The sequence below is a fragment of the Salmo salar genome, chromosome ssa04 (genome assembly GCF_905237065.1).
Source record: "Salmo salar chromosome ssa04, Ssal_v3.1, whole genome shotgun sequence".
In the NCBI taxonomy this organism is placed as follows: Eukaryota; Metazoa; Chordata; class Actinopteri; order Salmoniformes; family Salmonidae; genus Salmo; species Salmo salar.
In genome coordinates, this window is record NC_059445.1 from 63,988,578 (window position 1) to 64,002,200 (window position 13,623).

At 43.0% G+C, this 13,623-nt stretch overlaps 1 protein-coding gene across 9 annotated transcripts in view; it reads right to left on the minus strand.

The window, feature by feature from the left end:
• Nucleotides 1-13,623, minus strand: part of LOC106603643 (rho GTPase-activating protein 32) — a 255,879-nt gene that overhangs the window by 41,194 nt on the left and 201,062 nt on the right. For 7 of the 9 annotated variants that reach the window (XM_014197559.2, XM_014197558.2, XM_014197556.2 and 4 more), the window contains 2 exons: nt 7,420-7,506; nt 1,583-1,720 (listed from right to left, as the gene is read on the minus strand). In XM_014197559.2, the coding sequence (XP_014053034.2) occupies nt 1,583-1,720; nt 7,420-7,506 (225 nt within the window). Of the gene's footprint in view, nt 1-1,582; nt 1,721-7,419; nt 7,507-13,495; nt 13,515-13,623 lie in introns of those variants that run through there. The other 2 variants (XM_045717245.1, XM_014197561.2) reach the window with 2 other exon arrangements.

Below are 13,623 nucleotides of genomic sequence, written 5' to 3' on the forward strand. Positions count from 1 at the left end.
ATCAATAGGGAGACTGATTGGTTGGTTGGTTGGTTGGTTGGTTGGTTGGTTGGTTGGTTGGTTGGTTGGTTGGTTGATTAGCAGTGAGTTTCCTGATTTCGCTGAATATTCTTACCAACATTGTACAGGTTTTCTCTAAGTTCTTTTAGACTTAACGAGTCATGGAAGATATTGTATAAGGTAATGTCAGCTCATTTCGAACAGGCAATCTAGCTCCCCAAGTACTGGCCTACAAAACAGTGACAATCAAGTATTGGAATGCGCAAGCAATATGTTGGTTAGCATACTAGCTAGGCTAACACTATCCAAATACCTGCAGTAGCTAGGTACCAAAATATGCGCTTCAAAGAGGGGCCAGCAAAACAGCCTCTCGACAATACGGTTAGTGACATTTTAATTCAAGCCAATTTTCCCCTACACCAATTAACCCTGTAAGGACCTATGTGTATTAAATGCCTGAAGGCTACAATCAAATAATGACTGCTGACTGAAGTTACTATACGCCAGCTCTCTGCTATTACTTGTCCCAGCAGCCACAGACAAGTATTAAACTGAAAGGTCCGACATCTCGTTCCTCCAATCACGACTGAGGTATTTCCACAGCCTTTTTTCGTGAAAACCCTAATAACCTGTTTTACCAGTAGTTTTTAGCACTGAACATCCCACTACAGAAGGACCTGTGCTTTCACTGTGGGCGTAGTAATCTGACCTCCTGAGATTAGTCAACGCGCAGCCTAGTGTTTTCACATTACACTTGGGACAGCTGGAGAGGGAGGCTGTGTCTCAAATGGCACCCTATGCCCTATAAACATATAGTGCACTAATTTTGACCAGGGCCCAGATCTGGTCAAAAGTAGTGCACTATGTGGGGAATAGGGTGTCATTTGGGACGCAGCAGCAAAGTGGTGACTGTGAAGCCTAGTCAGCCTACCTTTGTGGGAGTCTCTTTTTAGGGGCAGAGAGCATGAGTACCAGGGCCTTTTTCCATTTACTGAAGGACTGGATGATCATATGGGTAAGCATTAACAGCCACTCCATACTTCAAAGCCCATCAATTTAGCTGTGAAAATGTGCCACAGTTCAAGTGGGCTTTCTCTGGGAAAACAACTGTAAACAGAGAGCGAGTGAGTTCCTATCGCAGCCCAGCAGGATGGAGAGGTTTTTTAAAAACATAAAACAGACTATACAGCTGCCTTCCTCTAAACACCAGGCCATAAGACAGAATGAAAATAAAAAAAACCTGGGCACAAATGGACACTAACAAATTTAGCCCATGAATCAGCCTGCAACGAATACGAGTTTGTAAAACAAGCAAATACAGCATTGACATTGTACAGGTATTTCACTCTAGGACGGACATGGTCGCAAAACTGTTCTCAAGTCACCCATCCTTTGCCTCTGGTATCTGTCTGAACCCCAAAGACAGTAATCTTGAAGGGGAAAGATAACATAGTCCTTAAAGTCGTGAGCTCTGAGGCGGTATTCAAAGTGGGAGACTGGGAGAGACCATCTGAATGGGGATATAGGGGTGTTGGGTGGGGTGAGGCACATTGGCTGTACTGAGAAAGACCGGTTATCTTACCTCGGCGCGATCCCTCAGACTGTCGAATCGAGGCAGCTCAGGCAGCTGCGAGAAGCGGCGGTCATAGATGCAAAGGTGCAGGTGCTTGTCCAGGACACGGAAATCCTCATAGCTGCGCTTCACAATCCAGCTTCGGCTCTGCGGAGCAAAAATAGCAAGAGTGGGAAAGTGAAGAGAGAGAGGACGTTTCAAAACACAGGGGATATGCATGAGGCATGAGCCCCTGGCTGCTTTACTAGCCTGGTAACAGATACCCTCTGGGTGGACAGGGGGTATTACCTTCCTAGCAATAATCCTGCTACAGTGACTCCCCACACCATACTCCACTGTGGGACATGGACCAGACATCTGTATGGTTGCGGATGTGGTATGGTTGTGGTTGCCCCAAGCAGAGCACCAGTCTGCCAATGTAAGGCAGTGCAAAAAAACGGATTAAAGGATGGATGGTGGATAGATGGGGGGAGGGATTGGAGAAGGGGATGAATCCAAATGGTTGGGATTATTAAGAGGGGGGGGGGGTCAAATCTGTTGGAATTAAGAGAGAGTTGGAAATTATATCCTTCTAGTCTCAATAGGGGGGGCATTTTAATCTGAAAAGGGGATCTCCCTCATTGGACAATAAACCCGGAATCTAGTACAGAATATCCAGTGAAAAACAACCCAGCTTTAATTATATCAGATTGGATGTACTGCTATTATTCAAACCAGACATACAGTTGAAGTCAGAAGTTTACATACACCTTAGCCAAATACATTTAAACTCAGTTTCACAAATCCTGACATTTAATCCTAGTAAAAATTCCCTGTCTTAGGTCAGTTAGGATCACCACTTCATTTTAAGAATGTCAAATGTCAGAATAATAGTAGAGAGAGTGATTTATTTCAGCTTTTATTTCTTTCATCACATTCCCAGTGGGTCAGAAGTTTACATACACTCAATTAGTATTTGGTAGCATTGCCTTTAAATTGTTTAACTTGGGTCAAACATTTTGGGTAGCCTTCCACAAGCTTCCCACAATAAGTTGGGTGAATTTTGGCCCATTACTCCTATCAGAGCTGGTGTAACTGAGTCAGGTTTGTAGGCCTCCTTGCTCGCAAACACTTTTTCAATTCTGCCTACAAATTTTCTGTGGGATTGATGTCAGGGCTTTGTGATGGCCACTCCAAAACCTTGACTTTGTTGTCCTTAAGCCATTTTGCCACAAAGTATTATTGGGGCCATTGTCCATTTGGAAGACCCATTTGCGACCAAGCTTTAACATCCTGACTGACGTCTTGAGATGTTGCTTCAATATATCCACGTAATTTTCCTACCTCATGATGCCATCTATTTTGTGAAGTGCACCAGACCCTCCGGCAGCAAAGCACCTCCACAACATGATGTTGCCACCCCGTGCTTCACGGTTGGGATGGTGTTCTTCGGCCTGCAAGCCTCCCCATTTTCCCTCCAAACATAACAATGGTCATTATGGCCAAACAGTTCTATTTTTGTTTCATCAGACCAGAGGACATTTCTCCAAAAAGTGCGATCTTTGTCCCCATGTGCAGTTGCAAACCATAGTTTGGCTTTTTTATGGCGGTTTTGGAGCAGTGGCTTCTTCCTTGCTGAGCGGCCTTTCAGGTTATGTCGATATAGGACTCGGTTTATTGTGGATATAGATACTTAGGTACCCGTTTCCTCCAGCATCTTCACAAGGTCCTTTGCTGTTCTGGGATTGATTTGCACTTTTCGCACCAAAGTACACATCTCTAGGAGACAGAACGCGTCTCAGGCATTTGGAAATTGCTCCCAAGGATGAACCAGACTTGTGGAGGTCTGCAATTGTTTTTCTGAGGTCTTGGCTGATTTCTTTTGATTTTCCCATGATGTCAAGCAAAGCGGCACTGAGTTTGAAGGTAGGCCTTGAAATACATCCACAGGTACATCTCCAATTGACTCAAATGATGTCAATTAGCCTATCAGAAGCTTCTCAAGCCATGACATTTTCTGGAATTTTCCAAGTTGTTTAAAGGCACAGTCAACTTAGTGTATGTAAACTTCTGACCCACTGGAATTGTGATACAGTGAGTTATAAGTTAAATAATCTGTCTATAAACAATTGTTGGAAAAATTACTTGTGCCATGCACAAAGTAGATGTCCTAACCAACTTGCCAAAACTATAGTTTGTTAAAAAGAAATTTGTGGAGTGGTTGAAAAATGAGATTTAATGACTCCAACCTAAGCGTATGTAAACTGCAGCGGGGTAATAACTTTGCATGTTTTACTGGTATTGCGAGTAAATCCAACAGGCATCATGCTAGACAGAATGGAACAGCTCCTAAATCGTCCACCATATCTAGCTCACCCGCTTGAACTATGAAGGCCTGCCCTGGATAGCCAATTTTGAAATCCATTGACGAAGCTATTTCGGGAGTACAACACGAGAAGTCGATAACTCCATTCGTTAATTTAACTGATGATAAATCTTTGAGGTAAATACATCAGAGGCCGGCTGGCACTTGACAAAGCAAGGATTTTTTTAATCTGAAGAAGAGGGTGCTGAATCAAAAAGTGACAGGCAAATACAGTTGTGATGTAAGCCTCAGGCAATGTCCCATATGGCACCCTATTCCCTATATAGTGCACTACTTTTGACCAGAGCCCTATGGGCCCAGGTCAAAAGCAGTCCACTATATAAGGAATAGGTTGCGATTTGGTACAGGCCCTCGGTCAGCACACAGCACACATGACTTGCCTCGCTAGGTCTCTGATGAGAGGGTAGCGTAACTGCCAAGTTGAGGAAAGGATTTGGAGGCACGGATGGTATGCCAGATATCTTCTCCAAGTTGTGTGTTTTGTTGCAACTCAACACCTCGTGAGCATCATGGATGAGGCCAAACGGTGTGATTGTAGTGTCGCTCTCCTTTCCCACGAGACCCTTCTCACTGATCTGACCTTTCTATTTACAAGTTTGGTTGTTTCAGCTTCACTGTTCCCACAATAATTTTAATCATGACCAAATCGGTTTTCAGAAATGACTGAAAATGAGCCAATCACCTACTAGCTAACGCATTGGACATTCATTTGGTGTGTGACAAGATTCCAAAGACAGAGGCGTTCCATGTGACTGTGTGTATTTGTGAGTGTTCATGCAAGTGAGAGTGCTTGTGTATGCAAGCGTGAGATAGAGTATGTGTGTGTACTGTACCAGTCAAAAGTTTGGACACACCTACTCATTCAAGGGTTTTTCTTTATTTGTACTATTTTCCACAATGTAGAATAATAGTGAAGACATCAAAACTATGAAATAACACATGAAATCATATAGCAACCAAAAAAGTCTTAAAACAAATCAAAATGTTTTATATTTTTTAAAGTAACAACCCTTTGCCTTGATGACAGCTTTGTACACTCTTGGCATTCTCTCAACCAGCTTCACCTGGAATGCTTTTCCAACCGTCTTGAAGGAGTTCCCACATACAGTGGGGCAAAAAAGTAATTAGTCAGCCACCAATTGTGCAAGTTCTCCCACTTAAAAAGATGAGAGAGGCCTGTAATTTTCATCATAGGTACACGTCAACTATGACAGACAAAATGAGAAAAAAAATCCAGAAAATCACATTGTAGGATTTTTAATTAATTAATTTGCAAATTATGTTGGAAAATAAGTATTTGGTCACCTACAAACAAGCAAGATTTCTGGCACTCACAGACCTGTAACTTATTCTTTAAGAGGCTCCTCTGTCCTCCAGTCGTTACCTGTATTAATGGCACCTGTTTGAACTTGTTATCAGTATAAAAGACACCTGTCCACAACCTCAAACAGTCACACTCCAAACTCCACTATGGCCAAGACTAAGGAGCTGTCAAAGGACACCAGAAACAAAATTGTAGACCTGCACCAGGCTGGGAAGACTGAATCTGCAATAGGTAAGCAGCTTGGTTTGATGAAATCAACTGTGGGAGCAATTATTAGGAAATGGAAGACATACAAGACCACTGATAATCTCCCTCGATCTGGGGCTCCACGCAAGATCTCACCCCGTGGGGTCAAAATGATCACAAGAACGGTGAGCAAAAATCCCAGAAGCACACCTAGTGAATGACCTGCAGAGAGCTGGGACCAAAGTAACAAAGCCTACCATCAGTAACACACTACGCCGCCAGGGACTCAAATCCTGCAGTGCCAGACGTGTCCCCCTGCTTAAGCCAGTACATGTCCAGGCCCGTCTGAAGTTTGCTAGAGAGCATTTGGATGATCCAGAAGAGGATTGGGAGAATGTCATATGGTCAGATGAAACCAAAATAGAACTTTTTGGTAAAAACTCAACTCGTCGTGTTTGGAGGACAAAGAATGCCGAGTTGCATCCAAAGGACACCATACCTACTGTGAAGCATGGGGGTGGAAACATCATGCTTTGGGGCTGTTTTTCTGCAAAGGGACCAGGACGACTGATCCGTGTAAAGGAAAGAATGAATGGGGCCATGTATCGTGAGATTTTGAGTGAAAACCTCCTTCCATCAGCAAGGGCATTGAAGATGAAACGTGGCTGGGTCTTTCAGCATGACAATGATCCCAAACACACCGCCCGGGCAACGAAGGAGTGGCTTCGTAAGAAGCATTTCAAGGTCCTGGAGTGGCTTAGCCAGTCTCCAGATCTCAACCCCATAGAAAATCTTTGGAGGGAGTTGAAAGTCCGTGTTGCCCAGCGACAGCCCCAAAACATCACTGCTCTAGAGGAGATCTGCATGGAGGAATGGGCCAAAATACCAGCAACAGTGTGTGAAAACCTTGAAAAGACTTACAGAAAACGTTTGACCTGTGTCATTGCCAACAAAGGGTATATAACAAAGTATTGAGATAAACTTTTGTTATTGACCAAATACTTATTTTCCACCATAATTTGCAAATAAATTCATTAAAAATCCTACAATGTGATTTTCTGGATTTTTTTTCTCATTTTGTCTGTCAGAGTTGAAGTGAACCTATGATGAAAATTACAGGCCTCTCTCATCTTTTTAAGTGGGAGAACTTGCACAATTGGTGGCTGACTAAATACATTTTTGCCCCACTGTATGCTGAGCACTTGTTTGCTGCTTTTCCTTCACTCAGCAGTCCAACTCATCCCAAACAATCTCAATTGGATTGAGGTCCGATGATTGTGGAGGCCAGGTCATCTGATGCAGCACTCCACCAGTCTCCTTCTTGGCCAAATAGCCCTTACACAGCCAGGATGTGTGTTGGGTCATTGTCCTGTTGAAAAACAAATGATGGTAGCCATGCTGGTTTAGCGTGCCTTGAATTCGAAATAAATCACTGACAGTGTCACCAGCAAAGCACCCCCACACCTGCTCCTCCATGCTTCAGTAGGAACCACACATGGGGAGATCATCTGTTCACCTACTCGGTGTCTCACAAAGACATGACTGTTGGAACCAAAAATCTCAAATTTGGGCTCATCAGACCAAAGGACAGACTTCCACCGGTCTTAATGTCCATTGCTCGTGTTTCTTGGCACAAGCAAGTTTCTTCTTATTATTGGTGTCCTTTAGTAGTGGTTTCTTTGCAGCAATTCGACCAGGAAGGCCTGACTCACACAGTGTCCTCTGAACAGTGTAAAATATATGTTCATTTGTTTAACACTTTTTTGGTTACTACATGATTCCATATATGTTATTTCATAGTTTTGATGTCTTCAATATTATTCTACAATGTAGAAAATAGTACAAATAAAAACAAATAGAAATGAGTAGGTGTGTCCAAACTTCTGACCGGTACTGTATATGAGAGAGCACTGATTGAGTGAGAATGACACCGCAGCATAGCACAGCACCCAGATGATTACTCGGTCATACCTGGCAGTAGATCTGAACCAAATACTGCAGCTCCTTGGACTCAAAGCCATTCCGTGTCACTTCACTCTGTTCATCCGCGAGGGCCAACTGGAATACAGAGAGAACGAGAGAAAGAGAAAGGGAAAGAGGGAATGAGAAAGTATGAGACGCATATAGTAGCTCTCGTGTTTTGGGTCAAATGGCAGAAGGGCGTAGATGTGGACAGATGATAGAAAATTCTGTTTAAACAATCCTTTAACCTTTCTCTAACCCACCTTCTTTCAAGCTAGAGCTAAGAGTCTCTCATTAGAGCCAACAAAATTAACACCATCCCTCACAATCCCTGACAATTAATCACAGCCCAGGGCTCCTATTCACACAGCTTCTGAAAGTAGGAGTCCATTTTAGATCATAATGAATATGATTATATGAACAGGTGGGAACTTATCCTAGATCAGCACTCCTACGCTTTGTAGATACGAGCGCTGTACATTTTAACCCCAATCCTTTTTTCCCCCTCTCGCGCTTCTCTCCACTTCTCCTGCTGTAGGACACAGAGAAGATGAAGGTAAAACCTGAAAGAGGTTGTTGTGGATGACAACAGAAAAGCTTAGAGACCCAAGCCAGCCGTCCGAAACTGACATACATTATGTGCCACAAATGCACTGGCTGGATAGGCTACTTGGACCTTTTCATTACAAATTATTGACTGAAATTAACCTATCATCAACATAGTGATGACATATACAGGGTGAATAACTTCTTATTACAGGTGCATACTAGACAATGCACCCTGCACCATTAGCAAGCTGTCTTTCTATGGGCTGAACAATGCTAGCTAACGTTAGTTGCTAGCTACAAGATCGTACCGTTTATTAACAGGTTGTCAGTCTAATATGTCACTCGTTTTTGAGTAGAAGGATTAAAACGTTTTGAAAAGGTGTGTGATGATTTATGGGCCCTATTCATGAAGTTAGTGGCAAACGATGTCTGAACTGCAGAGGTATGTGCTAGTGCACACTGTAGCAAAACGTTTTGCAGCCGAAAACAAGCATTTCTTATTGGACAAGTTCAGATAGTCCCTCCCCATTTCAGTCCGTTCGCTTCTGTTTGGTTCCTAGTGAATACGACCCTGATCTGGCTGTGAGCACATTGTCAAGACCGGATGGCAGACTCGAGTAAGATGAAGGGCGGAGGGGTGTGTCTCTTTGTTAACAACAGCTGGTGCACGACCTCAAAATGTTAAGTAAGTCTTGAGTTTTTGCTTGCCCAAGTTAGAATACCTCATGTGCTGCAGATCATACTATTTGCCAAGAGAGTTATCTATTTACCACCACAAACCGATGCTGGCACTAAGACCCTACTCAATGAGCTGTATAGATCCATGAGCAAACAAGAAAATGCACATTCAAAGGCAGTGTTTCTCACGCATGGTGATTTTAATGCAGGGAAACTAAAATCTGTTTTACCTCATTTATACCAGAATGTCACCTGGGCAACTAGGGGTGACAAAACTCTAGATCACCTTTTCTCCACACACAGAAAAGCATACAAGGCTCTCCCTCACCCTCCCTTTGGCAAATCTGACCAAAACTCTATCCTCCTGCTTCCAAGCTCAATACGGAAGTGGTAGGATGAAGCGGATACTAAGCTACAAGACTGTTTCTCTAGCACAGACTGGAATATGTTCCGGGATTCATTGGATAACATTGAGTTTACCACATCAGTCACCGGCTTCAATAAGTGCATCACCGACGTTGTCCCCACAGTGAATGTATGTACGTACGTATATACCCCAAACGGAAGCCATGGATTACAGGCTACATCCGCATTAAGCTAAAGGATAGAGCTTCCGCTTTCAAGGAGTGGAATACCAATTCGGACGCTTATAAGAAATCCCGCTACGACCTCTGACGAGCCATCAGACAGGCAAAGCGTCAACACAGGACTAAGAATCCTACTACGCCGGCTCTGATGCTCGACAGATGTGGCAGGGCTTGCAAACTATCCCGGATTACAAAGGGAAACCCGGCTGCGAGATGCCCTGCGACACAATCCTACCAGACAACCTAAATGCCTTCTATGCTCGCAACACAAACATCCATGAGAGCATCAGCTGTTCCGGATGAGTAAGCCCGATGTGAGTAAGACCTTTAAACAGGTTAGCATTCGCAAGGCTGATGGGCCAGACAGAATACCAGTACATAGAGTAGCCAGCCAAATAGAAAAAGTAGCCAGCCAGGTGCGTCTGAGCTCCAAAGGAGCTCTATTTTGGTGGCCACCAGTACATTCAAATTTATTTTTTATATTTAACCTTTATTTAATGCCTTGATTCCATTTGAAATGCACAGCGAAATGATTGAATACTTTATCAAGTTTACCTCCCAGATTGGAAAATATTTGTTGTGACTTGACTTTAACATTCATCTGAAGACTGTTACTGGTTCCCCGGATCTCTCTCGATGGACAAGGCCGCCTTGTAAAGAGAGTTGGGCATATCGACTCAGTACTGGTACTCCCTGTATAGCCATTAGGGTTAGGCGTTACGCAGATTTTCATACCATATCTTTAACATACTGGGGTATACAGTATTACTGGAAGTACACACAAGGGACTCTATGTAAAAATAAATATATAATACTTTTAAAAATGTAATATCAAGCACAAAACAATTTAGTCAACAGGGCTCCAGGAGATCTTGACATTTAGCCACTTAGCTAGCACGTTAGCAAACCAAATGCATAGCTGGAGCCCTGAGCTGGATATATTTATTTGACACATCTTAGATTTATTATAGTTATACTTAACTTACAGTGGCGCAGCATACAATTTTTTTTACAATATTGAAAATTATAAATCAGATTTTTATCTTTTAAATCTGCATAAGTAAGCATTTCACCGTTAGTCTACACCTGTTTATGAAGCATGTGACAAATAGCACATTTTATTTTATTTGAGCACTGGACCTGACAAACTTATTGATACATACAGTAGTAGGCCTACTTTGCTATCAGTTATTTGCAATAATTTTATGCTATAGGCCAAGTGTCATACATTCACATTGTAGGCCTAACACGTTTTTGTCGAATGCAGGAGGGACATGGAATTTTTTTCTAATTTCAGGGAACATTCCACAGAGTTGCATGCCATTTTTGCATAATTTATAGCTGAGAAAGTTAAGTAGTGAACAAAAACCAGTAGCCTCACTTTCTCAAGCCATTGCTTTGGTATGTGACACCTTACAACACTGACAACATCTATTGCTTAGCTACGCTGCAAGCACAATAAAATAATTCATTACTTCCATACCAAACATGCCATTGTTTTCTTCCTAGTTGAAAGCTACTTGCCTATATATCTCCCAATCAATCCCTAGTAAATTCCATCAGGAAGGACAAGCATATCGAGATGTAACACACAGAGGGGGTTTAACACAATGTTGCTATTGCAGAGACCATGTTTAAACAATCCACCATTGATTGCTAGACTATGTAATGAATTGTATGGTGTGTGTGTTCCTACATGCACAGTGTACAGACCGCAGACATACACAGCACAACAGTCTGTGTTTACCCCCATCATTGCATACACACACACACATGAACACAATCAAACTGAATGGCCCCCGCTGTCCTTTGTGCCTGAAGAAGTCTGCGCCGTATCCTCCAGGCACCAGAACCCGATCCGCACCCCAATCCATCCCTGTGATTGACATGTCATTATGAAACGAGCTGGGCAACGCGTCCAAGCACTGACCTCAGAGAGCGAGAGAAAAAAATGGTATTGTATGTTTACACAGTTAAACACACACACTGGGTTTGGTGGGGTCTTTGTGTAATGATGAGCAAACAAACCTAGACCCTTCAGATTCCCCCATTGTTATGGAGTGGTAGACACAGCAGCTGCTTTAGACAATAGACAGCTCAGCTCTAACCAGGTTAGCGTAGAAGTTGTTAATACACTAATCCAGGTGCAGTGGAACTGGTGCAGGACCAAACCCAACATGGTACACAACAACAGAACAGAACACCGATCAGTAGTAGATGCCTTTACCATTCAGAGCAGAAATTTGTGCAGTTGATTTATAGGATAAACAGTGGTGCGCTTTGTTTGAATCTGGGGCTGCCACTTGGTTTAATTTACCATTGAATGTGTGTGATACAATTCCAATTATGCCACTTTGACAGTGTTGAGAGCTGAGGGGCTCCCTCTTCTGCAGCTGAACTGCTGTGGATATGGATAATATAGATTGCATACAGCCAATAGCCACCAGGTCAACCCGCTAAAGTGGTGACGGTCATGATGTGGGCTGGCTAAACTTGACAAACAGATGTGAATAATTTCAAACAGGTCACAAGATAGAAAAACGAGGCCAGGTTCAATATGCACCTCTATACACACTGTTAGCCCACTTCAAAACAGACACTTCATGGAAAAGGCCTCCATATTGGACACACTAGCAGCAGAAGCTTACTCAAATGTGACCCAGCATTTAGACAAGGGACTCGAATCATGGGGAAATTACATGGCTCTGTCAAACAGTCAATTTCACAGTGCGTGGATGGAGAGTCATCCTTGAAAAATGGCAAAAAACAACCACACACATCTAGGGTCTACATTTTGAAGAGCTTCATTAGTGTCCTTGGCATTAGCCTCTAAGTTTTGTAATTAAATAACTACAGAAATAGCATCTTGTCAGTACCACGTGATACGTCAGTAGGTGGTCGTGAGGGCCTTTTCACCTCTATCTATGGAGCCAGCAGATTTACTGTCTTTACAAAAAAATTGGCAAGGCTACGCGTGGGACGCAAAATAGCAGGCTTGGTTTAAGTACCAGTGTAACTTCAGACGGCTTGGCACAGCCTACTGTTTGCAGCGACTCCGCTCTTTCACTTCCTCCCTCTTTCCTTCTTCAGTGTTTTCACTTTTGTTAGCTTCCACTCTTCTCATATCAACCCTATCCCTATTTCTTCGTCAGTGTTCTGTGTTTTCACTTTCGTTAGTTACCGCTCCAAATCTTTTTCTCAACCCTGGGGTCTAAAATCTCCAAATTGAAGTGGTACGTTTGCTCAATTAGTTCTACAGACAAAGAACTTAGAGTGAGCTCCAAGCTTGACAAAGAGCTACAGAGGAGAAAGTTGTTTGTTCTTTAAGAGCTTAGAAAGTGTGCTGAACAAACAATGTTCGGGGACGAAGGAGAGAGACAGAAGCACACATAGAATAATTTTCTGGGTCCCATTAAAGTTGAGTTAATGTAAGAGAGATGCTGGAAAACATCTAACGGTAAACCCCATCCAGTTTCTGTGGGCTCGTCCAAAGAAATGCATGGTAATAGGAGAGAACATGACCTAGTTCTTTGTTCTCTGCAAGCAGAGTTCAATAATGCTGCCGCCTGCAGCATGACTAGCTAGAGAGCTCGGCTCAGGACAATGATACAGCTAGCTCTATATACCAACAGCAAGGCTTTTCTCAGTGCAGTGGAGGGGCAATGAAAACAAACCCCAATGCAATCCCAAAGAGACTGACATTTCAGTTGAGCAAAACATACTTTCCCTGTTACTGCAGGAAGGTGTTAAGAGTTTGGACTTCTGCTTCTGAACAGAGAAAGGGTGAGTGTTGGGTGGTGGTATGTACAAACTCATGCTGTCATGCACATAGTACACAAACAAATGGAAATGGTAGGCTACATGTACAAATGCACTTGCACACACATACACTGTCAAACAGACTGTCTCTCACACACACACACACCTCATTACCGATGGCGCTCAATGACAGTTCAGTGAACCGGGAGCGACACAGAAACCAGTCTATTGTTCAGCTGGGATCCCTGCTGCTGAACCACACGTAAAAACAACTTGTTCCGCTCCGTAAAAAAAGTTACTAATTCCAACACCCAACCAGTGCATGTCTGGCGGTGAAATACTGACTTGTCCATTAAGACTAAATCCACCACAGTGACAGAAGACCATCCACGGTGGCCTTGCTGCAGAGAGAGAGAGAATGTGTGTGTGTGTGTGCGCATGCATGTGGGTGAGCAGCTATTACTACCTTCTAGCTCTGTAGTCTCTGAAGAATAAGCTCAAAACTAACTCACCTGTTATATTTTAGCCTTAAAAAAGCTTTCACTGACACACAAGGACAAACTCAAAGGACTGAGAAAGGCGAGATAGACGAGAGAGAAAGATATAAAGAGGAAGAGGGAGAGAGGTCCTCTCAGTCAGT